The sequence below is a fragment of the Amblyomma maculatum genome, chromosome 11 (genome assembly GCF_055883805.1).
Source record: "Amblyomma maculatum isolate TAMU_Amacu chromosome 11, ASM5588380v1, whole genome shotgun sequence".
Lineage (NCBI taxonomy): Eukaryota > Metazoa > Arthropoda > Arachnida > Ixodida > Ixodidae > Amblyomma > Amblyomma maculatum.
In genome coordinates, this window is record NC_139354.1 from 117081487 (window position 1) to 117102868 (window position 21382).

Below are 21382 nucleotides of genomic sequence, written 5' to 3' on the forward strand. Positions count from 1 at the left end.
TACAGACATTTCGCTTCGCCTTCGACGCCGCCCACACACCTCTCGGCCGTACTTCCACAGTCGCGCATCACATTCAGACCGGCTCTAACTCGCCTTTTCGACAGCGCCCCTATCGTGTGTCAGCGGCAGAGCGTCGCGTGATCAATGAGCAAGTCGAGGACATGCTACAACGTGGTGTAATCCGTCCATCACAAAGCCCCTGGTCTTCACCAGTGGTGCTAGTGAAAAAGAAAGATGGCTCGTTTCGCTTTTGTATCGACTACCGGCGCCTCAACAAAATTACCCACAAGGACAATTACCCCCTTCCGCGTATAGACGACGCTCTTGCCTCCAAGGTGCCGAGTACTTTTCATCTCTTGATTTACGTTCAGGTTACTGGCAAGTACCAATGGCCGCCTGTGACAGAGAGAAGACCGCATTTGTGACGCCGGATGGCCTCTATGAATTTAATGTGATGCCCTTCGGTCTGTGCAATGCGCCCGCCACATTCGAAAGGATGATGGATAACATCTTGCGGAAGTTCAAGTGGCACATCTGCCTCTGCTACTTGGACGACATTGTTGTCTTTTCCACCGACTTCGCTACGCACCTAGAGCGCTTGCGGCAAGTTTTGGTTTGCCTTACTGACGCCGGCCTGCAACTGAACCTCAAGAAGTGTCACTTCGGTGCCAGGGAGTTGACTATTTTGGGGCACATCGTCTCTAAGGAAGGTGTTCGCCCTGATCCGGCCAAGCTGCGCGCAGTGGCGGAGTTTCCTAAGCCGGTTTCGCTCAAGCAACTTCGAAGCTTCATAGGTCTATGCTCCTATTTTCGGCGCTTCGTGCAGAATTTTGCTTCAATAACTGCACCTCTGACGAAACTGCTCGGAGGAAACAATGACTTAACTGCGTGGTCGGTCGAGTGCGACGAAGCGTTCAACGCATTGCGCCGTCTTTTGACTTCGCCACCAATCCTTCGCCACTACGACCCTACAGCACCCACCGAGGTCCATACTGATGCGAGTGGCGTTGGCCTCGGAACTGTCTTGGCACAACGGAAAAACGGTTTTCACGAATACGTCGTCGCGTACGCGAGTCGTGTCCTCTCTAAAGCCGAATGCAACTACTCAGTTACGGAAAAGGAGTGTTTGGCAATTGTGCGGGCATTGACGAAATTCCGACCCTACCTTTACGGTCACCAGTTTGACGTCGTCACGGACCACCACGCGTTATGTTGGCTGTCCTCTCTTAAAGACCCGTCCGGCCGCTTCGCACGATGGGCTCTCCGCCTACAGGAATTTGACATCCGCGTTATATATCGCTCTGGCCGTAAACACATGGACGCCGACGCACTGTCTCGTTCTCCCCTCTCCAACGAACCTGCTTGCTCTACGGCGGCTGATCCCGTCCTCTCCTCTCTAACCATCGCTGACATGCCTGCGGAGCAGCGCAAAGACCCGTGGCTCGCCTCTCTTATCGACGTCGTGTCCATTTCTAACGCTGCTGCACCTTCTCGGGCTTTACGCCGTCAAGCACCACACTTTGCCCTACGAGATGGTCTTCTCTACCGCCGCAATTATATGACTGATGGTCGACGATGGCTTCTCGTCATTCCTCGCCATTTACGACATGAAATTTGCGCCTCTTTCCATGCCGACCCTCAGTGTGCCCATCCTGGTGTCGTCAAGACGTTTAAAGAATCTCTCAACGCTACTATTGGCGCGGCATGTACGGTTATATTCGCAAATACGTCCGCTCCTGCATTGCCTGTCAGCACCGGAAGTCATCCACACCTCGTGCTTCTGGCCCCTTACAACCACTTCCATGCCCGGCCCGCCCTTTAGACCGTATTGGCTTTGACCTTTACGGGCCACTTCCCTGCACGGTTTCTGGGAACCGGTGGATTATCGCCGGCATCGACCACCTCACCCGGTATGCCGAGACCGCCGCTTTACCCGCCGCTACTGCCCGTGAAGTTGCCCTGTTCTTACTCCATCATTTTGTTCTTCGCCACGGCGCACCGCAAGAGCTGCTAGGTGACCGAGGACGCGTCTTCCTATCCAACGTCGTTGAAGCTCTACTGGCCGAATTTCGCGTCATACATCGGACCACAACGGCCTACCACCCTCAAACTAACGGGCTGACTGAGCGTTTCAATCGTACTCTCGGAAATATGCTGACGATGTACGTTGCCGCCGATCAGACGAACTTGGACGCTGTTCTTCCTTTCGTGACATACGCTTACAACACCGCCACGCAGTCAACTACTGGATTTAGCCCTTTTTTCCTCCTTTATGGGCGTGAGGCGTCGTCCACGATGGACACTATTTTACCATATCGTCCTGACTCCTCCGAGTGTACTCTCCTTTCAGACGTTGCCAAACATGCGGAGGAATGTCGCCAGTTGGCCCGGTGTTTTACATCGGAATCTCAAGGCCGCCAAAAGCATCACCACGACAAAGATGAGACGCCACACGTTTTTCCTGCAGGATCCCTTGTTTGGCTTTGGGTTCCCGGCACCCCACCGGAACTGTCATCAAAATTTCGAACCGAGTATCACGGCCCCTACCGCATTATCCGTCAAACCTCCCCTGTGAATTACATCGTGGAGCCACTCACTACCTCTTCGGACATGCGTCATCGCGGCCGCGAAACTGTGCACGTGAGCCGCCTTAAAACGTACTACGATCCGCTCCTCTTGCCCTCACCATAGGTCGCCAGGATGGCTCCACCTCGCCCCGGGGGAAATTGTAGTGAACTACGCGAGGATATACGAAGACAAGGATGAAGTAGGCGAGAATACCACGAAGACGAGGATAAGGACGACAAAGTGCCGCTGCGCTGCTCGAGCTCGCTTGTGGAAGGCCTAGACTGGCTGTGCTCTTGTGTGGTTCTTTGTGCAACTTGGAGAGGGCTATTATCCCTGTTAAAGGACAGTAAACACCCCCTTTCAATATATATATATATATATATATATATATATATATATATATATATATATATATATATATATATATATATATATATATATATATATTGTGAAAGAAGGCCAGGTCCAGACGGCAATGTCGTGAAGGCGAGGCAAGGTATGCCGTGTCAGCGTTTAACCTGATGGAGAAAACCCAAGCGCGTGCCGGAGCCGGCGCCGCTGGACGATGATGATGACAAGAGGAAGAAGAAGATCATGGTATGTACAAATGAAAGAAGATCCGTGGAGGGCTCACACAATCTGCCCAGGAGCGGCCAGCCTGGCCGCTCCTAACCAACCGATGTACCGCGGCGCACAAACGGCTTCAAGCGAGATACATGAAAAATTTCACTTCCAAGGTGGCGTCGGTCGGCTAGGGGATCAACAGGTATGGCTTGGTAGTTTACTGAAGAAGTTTGGTTGATGACCTTGTAGGGACCAAGATAGCGGCGCTGAAATTTATCACTAAGGTCAGGGGTGCGCAGTGGTGTATAGAGCAGTACTTCGTCGCCAGGACGAAAAGAGACCACGCGATGCTTCGAATCGTAGCGACTCTTGCGGTCTTGCTGGCACGCTTCTATGTTGAGGCAGGCAAGATGACGGCAAGGGTGGAAGAACGGGCTAGTTGGTGAATCATCTTGGAAATCAAACTAGCGCACTTCAAAACAAAGACACAGGAAGAGAACGACAACACAGCGCTGTGTTGTCGTTCTCTTCCTGTGTCTTTGTTTTGAAGTGCGCTAGTTTGATTTCCAAGAAGATGACGGCATCTGGCCACACGGGATAAGAACTGCGCTGGTAATGATGAAGAGTAGTCGGGCGTAGAGAAGAAGGAAGTGTCGAGGATTGTAGTGGGAGGACGGCCAAAAACGAGGAAAAATGGGGAGTAACCGGTAGTCCCCTGTACTGCAGTATTATAGGCGATTGTGACGAATGGTAGAACAGTATCCCAATTTTGATGATCCGGTGTGATGTACATGGATATCATATCCGATAGGGGGCCATGAAATCGCTGTCAGACCGTTAGTCTGGGGATGGTAGCTTGAGGTTGTCTTATGGAGGGTAGATGATGCACGAAGAACTTTGGATACGACTGTCGATAAGAAGGCCGTCCTGCGGTTACTTAGAAGCACCCGAGGAGCGCCATGACGCAATACAATTGACCGCAAAAGGAAATTAGCTACCTCTTCAGCGGTACCAGTCGGTACAGGGGCCGTCTCAACATAGCGTGTAAGGTGATCACAGTTGTTATAATCCAGTGGTTAACCCCATTGGAGAGAGGTAGGGGACCATATAAGTCGATGCCGACTGCGTCGAATGGTGTGGCGGGACAGGAGGCCAGCGGGGGAAGAAGTCGGCCGCTTGCGACGTTGGCACAGGTTGCAGGAAGCAACGTATTTAGCTACTGTGGTAGACAGGCCAGGCCAAAAGAAAAATCTTTTCGCGCGGTCGTATGTTTTGTCAAAACCAAGGTGACCTGCAGTAGCGTCATCGTGGAAAGCCGCTAGTATACGTGGGCGAAGCACACGCGGTACGACTGGGAGCCAGCGAGTTCTATCAGGATAATACACGTAGCGGCGTAGTATGCCATCTTCAAGCTTGAAATTGCGAAGCTGTCGGCGAAGCCTAGCGTTGGGTGGGCTCGAGGTGCCGATAAGGCGGTCGATGATGGGCCGGCAGTAGGCATCAGCTAATTGCAGTGAGCGGAGAGCGTGCTTCTTCTCAGAGCCGTCAAAAGAAACTGCAGTGATATGCGTCGATGGAAGCGATGGTCGGCTGTGGTCAGAGGTGGAAATGCATTGTGAAGAAAACCAGCAAGCTGATTCCGAAACCGGGCAGCGAGAAAGAGCGTCGGCGTCTTGGTGTTGGCGACCCGATTTATAAACTACGTCGAAATGGCATTCTTGCAGGCGTAGAATCCAACGGCCAAGCCTGCCTGTCAAATTTTTCAGTGAAGATAACCAGCAAAGAGCATGGTGATCGGTCACAACTGTGAAATACCGACCATATAGGTAAGGGCGAACCTTTTGAACAGCCCAGACGACGGCGAGACATTCCTGCTCGGTAATGGTGTAGTTTTCCTCAGCTGGAGTCATGGTCCGACTGGCGAAGGCAATCACTTTCTCACGCGAAGTTGCATCGCGCTGCAGAAGGACAGCGCCAAGACCGTGATCGCTGGCATCAGTGTGCAGAATGGTAGGAGCGCTGTCGCTGAAGTGGCCAAGAACGGGATCTGATGTGAGGGCGTGCTTTAGGTCGTTAAAAGCAGTGTTGCACTGTTCAGTCCACACGAAAGGGCTGCGCGCTTTACGTAGTTCATGAAGTGGCGCAGCAATTGTTGCAAAATGCCTTATAAATCACCGAAAATAGGGCGCCAGGCCGAGGATACTGCGCAAATCTGTAGTCCGTTGCGGACGAGGAAAGTTCAAGACCGCGATTATTTTTTCAGGGTCTGGGCGAATGCCGTCATGGCTAACCAGATGTCCCAATATTTTAATTTCCTTCTCTGCAAAGTGGCACTTCTTTGTGTTGAGCTGAAGGCCCGCTGAAGCAAGGCACGTGAGGACTTCATTCAGGCGATTGAGATGGTCGGTAAAAGTTGACGAAAAGATAACAATGTCATCCAAGTAACAGAAACAGGTTCTCCATTTGAGGCTACGAAGTACAGTATCGATCATTCTTTCAAATGTTGCGGGTGCGTTGCAAAGGCCGAAGGGCATAACATTAAACTCGTAAAGTCCGTCGGGAGTTGCGAAAGCGGTTTTTTCTTTGTCGTCCTCGTGCATTGGTATTTGCCAATAACCTGAGCAGAGGTCCAAGGTCGAGAAATATTCGGCGCCTTGGAGAGAGTCAAGGGCGTCATCAATGCGCGGCATCGGGTAGACATCTTTGCGGGTAATTTTGTTGAGTGCGCGATAATCAACACAAAATCGTACCGACTCCGTCCTTTTTTTTAGCTAATACTACTGGGGAGGACCATGGGCTTGCTGATGGACGAATAATATCGCGACGGAGCATGTCATTGACATTTTCTTTAATTACTTTTCGTTCCGAGAGATAAATCCGATAAGGTTGTCGGCGTACAATTCAGTTACCTTCAGTAATGATGCGGTGATGTGCAACACTAGTCCGTCCCAGTGGTGGGGAAGTGGCATCAAAAATGGCTTGGTGGGCTTGAAGCAATTGCAGCAATTCTTTGGCGTTGGTGCGGCATGAGGTTCGAATTGATTGTATTCGACAGCATGGAAAGAGAGACTTGCGATGAATCACATTGCGGAGGTAGCGGGGCAGTGAGCACCATCACGGATATAGGGTGAGCATCCACTATGCAAGACAGGGAAGTTCCTTTAGTCAGCACGAGGGATTCACGGGAAGTGTTCGTGGCAGCTATTATCGCTGAGCTGCTGCGGAATCGTACAATACTTGATGGGAAGGCGATTCCACGTACAAGATGACGATGAGATGGTGCGATGAGTACATCCCCGTCAGTAATGTGTTCAGAAACAACGGTAATAAGTGTTTCCCACTGCGGAGGCAATACGGTATCAGCTGCAGCAATGAGGGAATGATGCTGTGCAGAAATGTGAGATGAAAAATCACTGCCTGTCATATGAATGACACGGTCGCCACAAGAAATTAACGCTGAAGTGGTTGACAAAAAATCCCATCCAAAAATCATCTAATGCGCACACGGTGAAAGCACAGCAAACTGCACATGGTGGCGGACGCCGTCTATAACAACTCGAACTGTACACTTTGCTGAAGGGTGCAGAGGGACGCTATTTGCTCCACGAAGTTCAGGTCCATCATATGGTGTCGTTACTTTCCGCAAACGGTGGCACAAATCAGCGTGAATAACAGAAAGTGCAACCCCTGTGTCAATCAAAGCTTCGACCGGTAATCCTTCAGCTAAAACGGAAATCATATTATACGGGCGATGAGGAGGACTTTTTGTAAGTTCGCAAAGTGCAGTTTCACCTCCGGAAACTGCATCGCTTAGTTTTCCGAATTACGGACAGGGAGAGTTGTTGCTGGTCGAAGGGGCGAAACAGAGCGGCGGTATGGGGAAGGGGACCGGCGTCGGGATACATGGGCCCCACTTGGTTCAGACGAGGATACCGGCGGTGGAGAGAATCGCCGAGGTTGGCTGAGAATTGGTCGTCGCTGATAATATGCAGGTATGTCACTTTCGAAGGCGTCATAACCACGTCGCTCGTTCTGTATGCCGTGTCAGCGTTTAATCTGATGGAGAAAACCCAAGCGCGTACCGGAGCCGGCGCTGCGGGACGATGATGATGGTATGTACAAGAGGAAGAAGAAGGTCATGGTATGTACAAATGAAAGAAGATCCGTGGAGGGCTCACAATATTATATATATATATATATATGAAGGAAAGAAGCCAACAGTCGGCGAGGCCAAGGAAAGCGTAGGGGATGTTACTTTATGTCCTTTTTTTTAGTGTTTACTTGGATAATCATATATACATTATATACACTACATGGACAGGACATGCAGTGCGAAGAGAGGATAACCGATGGTCGCTTAGGGTAACAAACTGGATTCCAAGGGAAGGAAAGTGTAGCAGGGGGCGGCAGAAAGTTAGGTGGACGGATGAGGTTAAGAAGTTCGCAGGGGTCAAGTGGATGCAGCTAGCGCAGGACCGGGTTAACTGAAGGAATATGGCAGAGGCCTTCGCCCTGCAGTGGGCATAGTTAGGCTGATGCTGATGGTGATGATGATATATACATTTTTGACATTGTGCTCGGGTTCTCCGGGGTTTGTAGACTATTAATAGTAATAACATAATTGATTCACAGGAACGGGAAGGCGCAGTATCTATCACTTGTTATGTGGACACCTGAACCCAGCTTTAAAAGGATGGAGGGTATGAAAGCGCAAAGAGAGAAAGTGGTGCTGGATAGTGGAGGGCTACGGAGTACTTTCGACCACCTGGGGATTCTTAACGTGCACTGCCATTGCACAGCACACGAACACCTATTCGTTTCGCCTTCATAAAAACGTAGTCACCAGCGGTAGGAATCGAACCCGGGTACTCTGGTTATTTTGTCTTTTGGGAATGGAAGGCGTTTCGATGGAGGCGAAACGAAGTGGCGTCCGTGTGCTGTGCGATGTCAGCGTACGTTAAAGATCCCCAGGTGGTCGAAATTACTCCGTAGCCCTCCACTACGGCTCCCCTTTCTCTCTTTCCACTTTCACTCCCACCTTCCCCCTTCCCTTACGGCGCGGTTCGGGTGTCCACAGAGCAAGTGTGACAGTTACTGCGCCTTTCCCTTCCTATGAACCAACCAACCAACCAACCAACCAATGGAAGACGCACTATATGTCTCACTTCTTGGTGGACACGAGGATCTACAAGCACATTTGCATATGTCGTCGGTTCGAATCCATATCGCAAAGTAGCCTCCAATTTGACGAGCATAATAATAATAATAATAATAATAATAATAATATTAATTGGTTCAGAGGAAGAGAAAGTCGCAGTATCTGTCACACTTGTTTCTCTCGACACCTAAACCGCACCGTAAGGGAAGGAAGAAAGGAAGGTGGGAGTGAAAGTGGAAAGAGAGAAACAGGAGTCGTAGTGGAGGGCTACGGAGTAATTTCGACCACCTGGGGATCTTTAACGGTTGGTTGGTTTGTGGGGTTTAACGTCCCTAAGCAACTCAGGCTATGAGAGACGCCGTAGTGGAGGCCTCCGGAAATTTCGACCACCTGGGGTTCTTTAACGTGCACTGACATCGCACAGCACACGGGCGCCTTGCTTTTCGCCTCCATCGAAAAGCGGCCGCCGAGGCCGGGATTCGATCCCGCGTCCTTGGGAACAGTAGTCGAGCGCCGTAACCACTGCGCCACCCCGGCGGGGTTGATCTTTAACGTGCGCTGACATCATCCAAATGGGAATCTAAGTTATATTCAAGTGTTATATTACATAACCCTGCAGCCTGTGCAAAGAAAGGCTGCGTTTGAGACGTTTGAGATACAACCCCGCCGGGGTGGCGGGGTTGGCGGGGTAACCTGAAGGGTGAGCACCTTCGCTCCGACGAAGTCATTTGAGTTGAGCGTCAGTGTAGGGGTTATGAGAAGGTATTATGAAAGGAAAGCGGTGACATTTTTGAAGTAGGCGGGAGCATTGACAACACGGGAAAAGAAGGACTGATAGGGGAAGAGATATAAAAGCTTTTACTCTCACATATAATGGTAGTTTAAGCACGAAGCGTAAATGTTGTAATTATATATTGCTCATGTTGTATGTTGTGCTGTTTACTGCAGGGAAACGAGATTTCGGTCAAGATCAGCGGCATGCCAGACAAAGGTACGTCCAATGGTGTACAGCCGCGTTTTCAGGACTCCTTCTTTAAGGCCAAATGTCATGACTTTTTTTACCACAATAAAAGGACAAACGGTGCACCACAGGCGATGGAGAGAAAATATTGCAATACTCCGACAAAAGTAGTAAAGAGAAACCAGTGTTTCGGCTCCCATTCAGCTCCTTTGGCGTTGATTCGGTGAGAGCAAGACGCGCTTTGACAACTGCCACTGTTCCGTCGAAAGGTGTTATTGCTAGCGATTGAGTCACACTAGTTGGACCCCGCCGGGGTGGTGCAGTGGTAAGACGCCCGACCACTGTGCCGGAGTACCCGGGTTCGAACCCGACCTCGGTGGCTGCGTTTCGATGGAGGCGAAACGGAGTGGCGTCCGTGTGCTGTGCGATGTCAGTGCACGTTAAAGAATCCCAGGTGGTCTAAATTTCCGGAGACCTCCACTACGGCGTCTCTCATAGCCTTAGTCGCTTTGGGACGTTAAACCCCACAAACCAACCAACCAAGCACACTAGTTGGAAACGAACAATAGCGCCGTGTACATGAACCTGCCAAGTCTGGGTTGAGTTGAGTTTACTGGGTTCATGTAAGCGCCACCGAGTCGACCAGGGGAGTCTATTGGTCGACCCCAGTCGACTTCGCCGCAAGGGGCAGGTTGATTCCCTCGACTCTGCTCCAGGAAGCATGTAAACACTGTCGTCTATGGTGGTAGTTTGGATGAAGAATTCGGAAATGGATGCATTTAGTGGTATGCGATCAGTCGGTGGCAAAAAAGCAATGGCCAGCTCACCTAGAAGATGGTTTATGTTGAAGAAATGTCGGTTTTGCTCACCTTTGTTTTCGAAAGGAACTAAAGGAGGTGTTCGACTGCAAGCCCAAGAAAAACCAAAGTGTTTTTCGTAGCCCACAGGAGAAATAAGCAGACGTGAAGTGTATGATGCACGTGAAAAGATATCACTATGAGAACACGTTTACCTGTCATGCGCTAATTTTGTGCGAAAGCATGTATCATGGTTTTTTATGCTTAATATGGTTTTTGTGTTTACTTTTATTAGCGCCTGGTTTTGGCATAGGTCCGTATTATCCAGCATATTGCCAACCACAAGTGTTGATATTGCCGCTGATGATGGTGATTACGACGGCTTAAACTATATATATATATATATATATATATATATATATATATATATATATATATATATATATATATATATATATATATATATATATATATATATATACACATAGGTTTCTGATGTGCGGCTACTTTTTCGGCCGCTCTAGAATTAGCAGGTTGCAAAACTAGCTAGGCTAGCTTTGCCGCGCAAAAGGTCTTCAAACGAGAAATATTGTGATCAGATATGACACCATTCCATTCTTTTGTTTTTCCAAAACAGGATTGCTTCCAAACTTTTTTGTGTGAAGAATTATTACCATGTGAGAGAGATGTTGTGAGAGATAACAAATTAAGGGTACAATCTCCCGCTTTTCTCGCCTACCTTGAACTGTTTGACACAGCTCTGTGGACAGAGCATATAAAAGGTAAATCAAATATTTGCTGATGACTACGTTACTTCCTAATGCAAAATTTGAGCGCAGCTCATCAGCTGGTTCACCTTTGTTCAGCGCGGTAACGAATTGGGCCGTTTTAATTGTTGAGGACGGTTGTCGAACGTATACTACTAGAAAAAACTAGTTGTGGTTTAGCTCTGGTTAACCCTAGTTGAATTGCGAAAGCAAAGGAGGAAGCTTCTTTGCCTGCTACATTATTCTCCTACGTGCTTGCGTGTCGTAGGGGTAACGAGAATGCCAACGGTTCTGGCAGGCTGATTCTGATATCACCCTCCCATATAAAAGGAGCGAACCGAGTTGGCAGCTCCTGCCCGTGGCATAGGAGTAACGTGAATTCATCATGGCAGGCCGATTTTTTTTTTTTTTTACAAGGGACCACGGGCGCGGACACGGCACACAACGACGAGCGGTTAGACCTGTCGTAGTATTGCTTTCGCAATAGAAGTGAACTTAAAATCGAGTATTGGTGACTACCAGCTTTCGGTGGTGGACTTGCTGGGGCTGCAAGATGCAGTAGTGGCAACTGTTGGTCGCATATTTTTCACTGTGCGCTCTGCGTTGTCCATCATGCCGCTTGTTTCGAGTGGACCCGTGAGCGCCGTGGTGTGACTTCCCAACAGGCCTGTTTCCATCGGCGGCCACTGATGACGTGAAGCTGTCCGCCATCCAGGAAGAGAATGAGCGGCTGCGCTCCGAGGTGGCCAAACAGGCAGGCACCGTGCAACTACTGCAGGGAAAAATGGCCGCCATGCGACGCGAAGAAAGCTCTAAAGGTACATGCACCCAGACGTCATCAATTACCGCAAATAGGACCTTACGGCAGAAACGCGTAAACTAATTAACTCATACTGGTTTCCTAGAGGCTGCTCTCTTAAAACCCGCCTCATTCTGGCTTTATGGAGGTTTGCCGTTGCAGCTGGTTGCGGTCAATGTTACGCTAGTTAACTGTTGACGATTAATTCCGTGAATTTGGGACATTTTTCGATAGATGAGGTTTGACTAGCTAGCGAGGTTAAGTTTATATAGCTAGGTTAAATAACGTTTCAGCTTATGCCAGTGTGCGACACATCTATTTGAGGTAAGCATCGTTGAAGGTTAAGCTGTTATATTTAGAGATCCGTTCGTTTTTAAACGGTGAGGTATAAGGGTGGAGGTTCTGTTCCAGGAAGTTCTCCAAGCCATTCGACATTAAGCGAGTTTTCGTTCGGTGAGGTTCTGTTCGGCGCCCCTCTCGTTATTGGACTTTCGCATCCTGATAATGATGATGATGGTGGTGATTTATGAGCCATTTTATTTGCAGCTAACAGGTGCACGAGCTGTCTTAAGTAGACGCCGCCGTGCCTAGCGCAGCAGCCAGCCTACCAATTCGAACTGCATTCGCTGGTATTGAGCGTCCTTCGCTTCCATACTTGCGTTGTAGAAGGCGTCATTTCGGTGACGCTCCACAATGATTGTTGGCGTTCAGATGCAAATCCAGTGGGGACAGAACCGATTTCAGCCGTGGTGGCCTTATTTCGCTAAAGGCGAGACGCAGAAAATGCGCGTGCGCTTTGCGACACCAACTGCTGTTAACATATATGATGCTGGGACAATTTCTGGGACAGCGTTCTTAACGCAGTTTTGAGCACATTATATAACTTCTACAACCTATAACCTCTATAACCTCCACCCATAAAAATGGTCTATATGCTTGAATGGAAAGTTTGTGGTCAGTTATGTCTATCTATGAACTTTTATAGTCAGCCATAAAGTGCTATTGAAATATCTGTTGGCAGGACACGAAAAACACATGGACGAAGGTAGAGGACACACTACAAACGTCTGTGACGAGTGTCGAAGAAGGATTCCCGCACATAAAAGTAGGAACTACAGGACCCAGTGTACCAGAAAATATATCACTAAGCGTGCGCTGGAATAATGTCTCATAATTGTACTAGAAACCCACTAGCCTTGTTTTCCACATCTAATGATATACTTTCTGGTAGACTGAGTGCCATCATTTCTCCTTTTGTGTGTGTGAATCCTTCTTCGACTCTCGTCACGCTCTTTTACATTCCTCCGTGGTGTTTTTCGTGCGCTGGAATAACATCGCACAATTCTACTAGAAACAAACTAGCCCAGCTTTCTGCGCTTACTATTCAACTCCTTGGCTCCTCGCCACAGTTTCTCAGTGTTTAGGGCGCTCTACTGCTGATCCAGAGGACGCGGGTTCGTTCCGGGCTACGACGGCCTTTTTTCATTGAAGGCGAAAAGCAAGGCGTCAGTGCACTCTATGATATTAGCGTACGGTAAAGAACCCAAGGAGGTCGAAATTTCCGGAATCCTTCACTACGGCGTGTCTCAAGCCCGAGTATTATTGGTGCATTAACACCATAAACAAAACCGAACTCCTTAGGCATATAAGTAACATGTTATATAGCTCATACGTGAGATGGCCCCAAGGCTGACTTTAAATTATTTTCATAGCTCGTTTCTGCATAGGGTAAATATATTAAAGAATTGTTTGGCCAGAATTTTTCAAGACGAGGTGGCTGTAGTATAACCGCGACACATAAGAGGATTTAAGCAGCAGGAGTGTTACGCCGCCCGGGAGATGACTGTAGTGCAGAATTAACACTGCGTGTACTACACCAGCAACCTTAGGGCTTATTAATCGACATGTTTGTTGCGAAGGAGCTTTTTTGGGTACCAAACATCGAGCAGTTTGAAAGTTGGCAGAACTTCAGCTTCCTGAGAAGCATAGCAACAATTTTACCCTAAGCCCTGAAAAACGTAGTTATTTTTTTAGAGACATTGGTCAATAATGCATTAAATCTGCCAAGTGGTCAAGTTTTTAAAGCGTACTGTTTGCTGTTTCGATAAGTTCAGTTGTGCCATCGCTAACAAACGTCAGACTAGTGTCATCGGCATAAATGATGGGAACCTCATTCTTACTAACATTGATGACATGAGTAATATCTAGCTTGCACAGGAGCAGTCCCAGAATGTTATAGTGCAGACTCTCGAGTGTAAAATCAGCCTGGGTGAAATGAACCATTGGAAATGAGAAGAAATTTTTCAGAAGAGTGGCACCGGGGTAACTTAGTAATGACAGATATTTGATACTTTCACAATTCATTTGAAAAAGGCACCAAATGAATGATTAGACAGCTAATCAATCACTGAAAATTCCTCAGCATTTTGTTTCTGATTGCTCTGTGCCATTGTGACGTTTGTGGAAGCCCCGTTTGCTGCATCAGCGCATGCATGAGGGTTGTGGCGCGCACAACAGTCAAATAGAGTCGCGCCCAGTGCGGTTTTTATCCCTTTTTGATCCAGAAGCGGGCTCAGCTCGACAATGTGTGGACACGACGGACCACGACGTGGAAAGCCTCAAGACTCTCCTGGAGAGGCTGTGGGCACAATACCAAGAGCTGCAAGAAAGGTTGCCGCTTTCCTTTCCGAAAATCGCGCCCTTTTCATTGGGCATTGTGTGCACATACATGTATGTGAGTGTGTCTGTGCGTGTGCGCGTGCATGCATGTGAGTACAAGTGTTTTTCCCAAGTTATTACCCCTGGATGCGAAATTTTACCATCTTCGGTCTTCCAATAATTTAGGAGCTTGTAAAACAACGCTCTCGGTCGCTGAAAGCACGTACACACACAAAAAAAAAAAACAGCTGAACGCGGAAGCTAGGAGCGTCAAGCACAGCGGGACTTGGCTCAAAGGAAATACTTCGCACCCTTCCCGCGCTGTGAGGGGAGGAAGGTGGGAGTGAAAGTGGAGAGAAAAAGGAGCCGTAGGGGAGAGCTGCAGAGTAACTACGACCACATGGTGATCTTAACGTACACTAGCATCGCGCAACAAACAGACACGTCTTCACTTCGCCTCCAGCGAAACGCAGCCGCCTATGGTCGGGTTGAAACCGGAACTATTCCGGCAGAGTAGCCGGGCATCTTAACCACTGCGCCATCACGACGGAGCCTTGCGAAGAGACTGAGATTGAAGCAATCATCAGGAAGAGCATAAAAATAGCCCTTGGTCGCCCCATCAGTACGTCTACGAACCGGCTAGTTAAGCTGGGGTTGCACTATACGCTGGCAGAAGTGGCAGAGGCCAACCAAATCTTGAAAAATGAAAGGCTGATGTCAACCCGGATGGGAAGAAGCATACTGATTAGGCTAGGCGTTCAATATGAAAGGCAAGGGGACCAGAAGACGGATGTCCGACGGAAGCCTGGAAGCAACTAAAATTCCCCCGCCGCCACGGAAGATGCATCCAGGGCATCAATAAGGACACAAGGAAGAAAGGGGAGGAAAATCTGGAGAATATATATCAAGGAAGACAAGACGTGGTCTATGTCTACGCCGCCGAGTATGAGAACAGGCGTGTTATGGTTGCGGTAGTAACAGATGATGAACGAGACCTAAGAATAAGCTGCTCGGTCAGGACGAGCTTAACTGACACAGCTGAAGACGTGGTCATTCATTCACTTTACGATAGCAGGGATAATGGCTGTTTCAATTATAAGTGATTAGAAAGCAGCAATATGCAATTTTCTCGAGAGAAGGGTCTTTCCACAGGCAAACAGGATACTGGAAACATGTCAGTATGACATAGTAAGCGCGGCTGAAATAGGAACCAACCCTTTTCTAGCTTCAGTGAAATTAAGGAGCTAATAAGCTTGCCCGCAGTCTCACCTTCCGCTTGTGCTCTGACCCTCAGTACATTCTCCGTGGGGACAGGCTAGTCTGATATAAAGATATTACTGAGCACTATCGACTAAACTGGTTAGAATACCACCGGCAGATAGGACACTATATAAGAGCCAAGAAAGCATTAGGAGGCGCTTACAAACAAGGACATTTCCAAATACAACTACCGAGTGATACCCAGAACAGTTCTCAGATAGATGCAAATTATGTCAGTATAAGGCGGATCTAGTACTTATGATATGGACGTGTCTAGAAATCGAAAATATAAATCAAGAGACAAAAACAGAAGAAGCTTGGGAGACTGCACTGTTGGGTTCTCACCCCGAAACTCGGCAAGGTGTAATCCGACTGGCCAAACACGCCATCCGGGTCCAAAGGACTTCAGGCCGCTGTCCAGACGGATAGGTTATTGCCTTTCTTGTATCGGTTGGAGATTAAAAATTACCACTACAACCACGGCAGAAAGCATAATCGCATGCTTGGTATGCCCCGTTGGCGATGTGCCGCACTAGATGATCTAACACAGAAGAATTTGGAGATAACATACAAAAATATGTATCAAAATTCTTGTCCTTGTCTGTTTTCCCCTTCTTAATACATATATTATGCTGAGGCATGCAAGAGGAAAGAAAAATAAAAAGCCCCTGCCCGTGCCACCAAGTATAACGGGCTCCCTTCTTAATACAGTAAACTAGTATCCCGATAACACGTCCTTGCCATATAGACGCTCCAGGCTTGAATTGTGCTCCTTTCTTAAATGTGTATGACTCAGCATTCAATAACGTTTCCACCAAACCAACTGACGTGAATTGTGCTTCAATGTTGATTAGTTCCTTTTTCAGTTCAAGCCTCACAAATAAATTTCTGAGTGAATGATTGAAAATACAGTAGCTTCGTTTAGCACTGTTGGCTGGAGGGTAGCCACTGCTACATTCATGCCGCAACCACCACACGATTACGAAGAGAAAAAGAAAGAACAGCACACTGCCATTGCACTCGGAGTAAATGCTTTATTGGTGTACGCTATTTTTGTTCTGAAAAAAATTGCTTCCTAACAAGCATGCTTTTTTGTTTTCTAACTGGACGAAGACAAATTGACGGGTGGGCACAGTTGAACTAATTTGGTACCAGCTGGAAAGAACGCCGAGGGCGTGCCAAGGTGGAAATTTTTGCATCGCTTGCAATGCGCGCTCCAAACACGTGATATTAGTTGTGATGGCCATATGTGTCGTAAACTATCTCCCATTCATACCCTGCATAATTATGTACAAGAAAGGGCATCTTCATAATTGAGCAGCATATTATATGCATTGCCCGCCCTCGATTGTCACACAAAGCCCAACGAGAAAATGTAGGCGTGGTGTTTCTCAACGCGTACAACTACATTCGCTGGTTCGCGGGGCCTTTGCCGCTTCGCCGGCATTGTGTACCGTTTACACAATTCACCACTCATGATCTTTACGTGAGGTAACTAGTGCACTCTAGACAAAGAAAGCGCCAGATAACCTGCAGCATGCACACAGTTATCACCCTAGAATAGGATTCTGACAGTGGCTAACGCGCAAGAAAGACGCACACAGGAGGTAGGGAGACAGGACACACGCTAGTACTGTCCCCTAGCGTGTCTTGTCCCCCTACCTTCTGTGTACGTCTTTCCTGTGCGCTAGCCACTATGTCAGAATATGTTCAGCAACTAGCCCAATTAAGGTTATTGGTAGAAGAGACGCCAATTTTAATTATACTATCCCTCCCTCTTGCTTAGGTGTTCATGATGTGTGTGCATTGTACATTTCAAAGCTTCTAATTAACGCTGCAGTAGTTCTTCGTCCTGGTAAACTGAAGCGAGCTCCACCATTTGCAGACGTTTCGGAACGCACATGCCTAGTTACCAGCAGCTTTTTATTGTACGCGGCGTGAATCGACAAAATCTCACTATTAAATATGGTTTTGTTTGACTTTTAGGGTTTCGCTTCATATTAGCACTGCGGCAGTGCCCTTAAAGTAAAGCTAGCTCTGGTGAACGGTTCATAAACGAATGAAGCGAAGAGGTTGAGAGATCAGTGAAAGGAAATCTTCGGAATTTCGCTATGTGGTGTTCGTTACAAGAAGGCAAAACTGCATTGATGGTTATTTTAGACTGTCATGCTATTGGCAAGAAGCCGGGGAAGAACGCCACGGGCGACCGGCTGTAGATGAACTCATGACCTACGCACCGCACCGACCTGTATGTAACAGCCGTGTGAGCTACGTTAGAAGCAGAAAGAACCCGGTTTTCCATCTTGTGGAATCAAAATTTCCAATTGCTATGCATTGGCTGGACATGACTGACACAATAATGATGAACTAAGAAAACCTACCCTCTCTAGATTGAGATTAACGTGGCAAGACAGTTCGCCATTTGTACGGTGGACATCATGCTGTGCAAAGGGGTTCTCACAGAGCGAACCTGGCGGGACCGTTCGAGAAATATATGTTTCGGCTTCTTTTCCTGTGCGTTTCGCACGAATCAATACAAACAGCTTGAGGAGTTTTACGCTTTCGGAAAAGTAATTAAGATCGCCCCTCCACGTTTTAGTGCTGGTCTACTTAACGCAGAAATTGGTCATTCGGCCTTCAGCCAGCCTCGTGGTCATAATTTTGAAGTCAAGCCGCAGTAACAAGATCTCACCGATCACATTTGACCTTCACAAAGACCTTAATCTTTGACCTTTTAGCTTGACGCAGCACTTCGAATTTCACAATAATTGACGCCATCTGGACAAACAATATGTCAAAGAATCGCTTAATTAAAAACTTCAATAGACGACATGATTCGGTTGTATAATCGGCTGCCGAGCCTCTCTCTCGCCAGTCATGGACCAGGACCTGAACAAGTTGAACGCTGGCGCCTGCATCACCACAGCAAAACCTAGAATATTATGAACAGCAATCTTTTGACCATCGGTTTAACCTAGCTGAATCACTGCTATTTTTTCCTGCCACAGGTATCAGGAGAAGGACCGGGAGCTAGTCAAAGCGCATTTGGAATTCCACAGCCGCGTCGAAGAACAGGAGCAAGCGTTGACCCAGCTGAGGATCCAGTGCAGTGTTCCCTTCAGTTCACAGGCCAGGGAAGACAAACAGAAGGAGCTGCGCCCGAGCAGCGAGGTGAGACCGCTCTTTAATGCATGAGGAACGAAACAAACATCCCATAAGGAGTTGGTTTGGTTGCATTGCGCTACGAAGCGAGGAAGGATTCGAAACGTAGCAAATCGGTGGCGGAATTTTATCTCCCAGGATGCCAAACCCTGCAAGAAGTGCGAGGCACTGCGTGAGACGCTGAAGATGCGAGCAGAAGAGCTACTCACTGCAAAGCAGAACGCAAAGCTGCTTCAAAAGGTGAGCGCACGATTGGAGTTGAATGTTTTGTGAAGCTTTAAAGGATGAAAAAGGAAGGGCCTTAGTTAGAGGTGTAGGCTTTCTTCCAAGGGCAATTTACATGAGAGAAGCAAATTGCTACTTAGGCATCAGTGGGCATACGTATTTTATCAAGATGGCGCAAAAGGGGCATAATACACATAAAGAACATCAAACAGTAAGGTTTTTTATTGATCTAGTCCCAATTGATTTCGTACCATCGTATAAGTACTTGGGTGTCTTTCTGTCTTCTGATCTAACCTGGCATGCATATGTAATGAACATAATCTCCTCTGCTAACAAATCATCAGGTTTCTTAAAGCGTCACCTCCGTAGTGCCCCACCCTATGTAGGACAACTTGCTTACACAGCATTGGTCCGACCGAAATTAGAATATTCATCTGCAATTTGAATCCCTATCAATTACACCTTGCTAATGCCCTCGAGGGGGTTCAAAACAGAGCCTCTAGATTCATACATTCATGCTACTCACGCAATGTACGCATTTCATCCCTAAAAAATCAATCAGATCTACAGCATCTTTCACTCTGCCGCCGTATCGCCAGTCTCTGTCTTTCACAACTTTTACTATTCTGCACTTCATCAGGAACCCTACATCTGCGCACCTTCTTCCCGTTTTTCTTATCGTACCGGCCATCCTCTTCAAGTTTCACGTTCACGCGCCCGTACTACAATCTTTTCAAAGTCATTCTTTCCTAGAACAGCAGCCGATTGAAACGACCTTCCCCACCACATTGTTGGCATCACGTGTCCCTTGATGTTCCGACAAAGTGTTGCCGCGCATCATGTACAAGGAAGTTGTATTTTCGTACCACCCTTTATGTAATACTCCTAACGGGGTCTTTAGGGTAATTAAATGTATTAAAATGGGGTTTAACGTCCCAAAGCGACTCAGACTATGAGGGGCACCGTAGTGGAAGACTCTGGAAATTTCGACCACCGGGGGTCCTTTAACGTGCACTGATATCGCACAGTACACAAGCGTCTTGTTTTTCGGCTCCACCGAAAAGCGGCCGCTACGACCGGGATTCCCTCCCGCATCCTAGGGCTCAGTAGCCGAGCGCCCTAAGAGACCCACCTCGGCGGGGTGCGCCGTGTTTCAATCCTGGCGCTGCTTATGAATTCTGTGTTATCAACTGTAATCAATTGATATTCTGCGCCGTGATAAAACAGGCGTAGAGAGGGAGACGACAAAAGAAAATCGGATCCCATTAGTTTCAGGAATAGTTTCTTTTGTTGCCTCGCTGGTTAGAAAGACCACTTTTCCTTGCATGCAGTCATCGTTACCAGCATGGGCTCCGTTCCTGTCGCGAAAAGGTTTTTGCCTGTATTGGGTTCTTTTCTCCTATTTCCTCGTAATTCGAAAGCACTGGGAGCACCCTGAAGGCAGAAACTGGCCCCCGCAAGTCTAAGGTATCTACAACTTGTCACCTGGTATGAGTGAAGAGCTACCTGCCTCCCACCACGGCTGATACACTGAAGACCTACCTGCAACGGTTTACAGGTGGCAAAACGTAGACGGCAACATCTCCCAAATATCAGCTATAACAAATCATAGATATAACGAAAGTCTTCAATGTGCTCGTAGTGTCGTAATCTTTGGCATTTCCTCCGCTTCGAACACACTACTGGCCACTATTTTTATAAGTGAAAACAGCGCGCTTGGGGCTGTGGCTGATAAAGCTGTCGGTAGTCGGCAATCAAGCATTATTTAGGAAAGGGTAATCTACTATCCTTCATATCCGTACTATCAACAAGGTGATAGAAATATACTCGGATTTTAACCAGCTCCTATACATATTATTCACTGATTATGAAAAAGCATTTAACTCAGTCGAAACCTCGCCAGTCATACAGGCATTGCGAAATCAGGGTGTCGACGAACCGTATGCGAAATTACTGGAAAAAATATATATAGTGGCTGCGCAGCAACCATAGTTCTGCATAAAATAACAAAATTTCTATAAAGGAAGGTGTTACGCAAGGAGACACGATCTCCCCAGTACTATTCACAGCTTGCTTAGAGGCAGTATTCACAGACTTGGATTGGGAGCAGTTAGGGATACGAGCAGATGGAGAATACCCCATTAATGTGCGGTTCGCTCATGACATTGTCTTGCTCAATAACTCAGGAGATGAACTGCAAAGAATAATGGATGACCTAGACAGCTAAAGCAGAAAGTTAGGCCTGGCATTAAAGACTAAAGTAACGCTCAACAGCCTCGGGAAAGAACAGCGGTTTACCATAGGTAGCGAAGCACTGAAAGTGGTAGGTGAATATGTCTATTTATGACAGGTTGTGTAAATGCAGATTGAGGTCATGAAAGCGATATAACTACGAGATAAGATTTAGGTGGAGAGCATTTGGTAAGTACTCGCAGATTATAGCTAGAGGCTTACCGGTATCGC

The 21382-nt window shown here is 47.6% G+C and overlaps 1 protein-coding gene across 1 annotated transcript in view; it reads left to right on the plus strand.

Annotated features, from left to right (window-relative positions):
- LOC146174816 (uncharacterized) overlaps positions 1 to 21382 on the plus strand; it is a 212297-nt gene that overhangs the window by 149884 nt on the left and 41031 nt on the right. The window contains exons 18-22 of the mRNA XM_084585459.1: positions 9239 to 9281; positions 11481 to 11633; positions 14179 to 14284; positions 18541 to 18703; positions 18833 to 18934. Coding sequence (XP_084441585.1) covers positions 9239 to 9281; positions 11481 to 11633; positions 14179 to 14284; positions 18541 to 18703; positions 18833 to 18934 — 567 coding nt within the window. The remainder of the gene's footprint in view (positions 1 to 9238; positions 9282 to 11480; positions 11634 to 14178; positions 14285 to 18540; positions 18704 to 18832; positions 18935 to 21382) is intronic.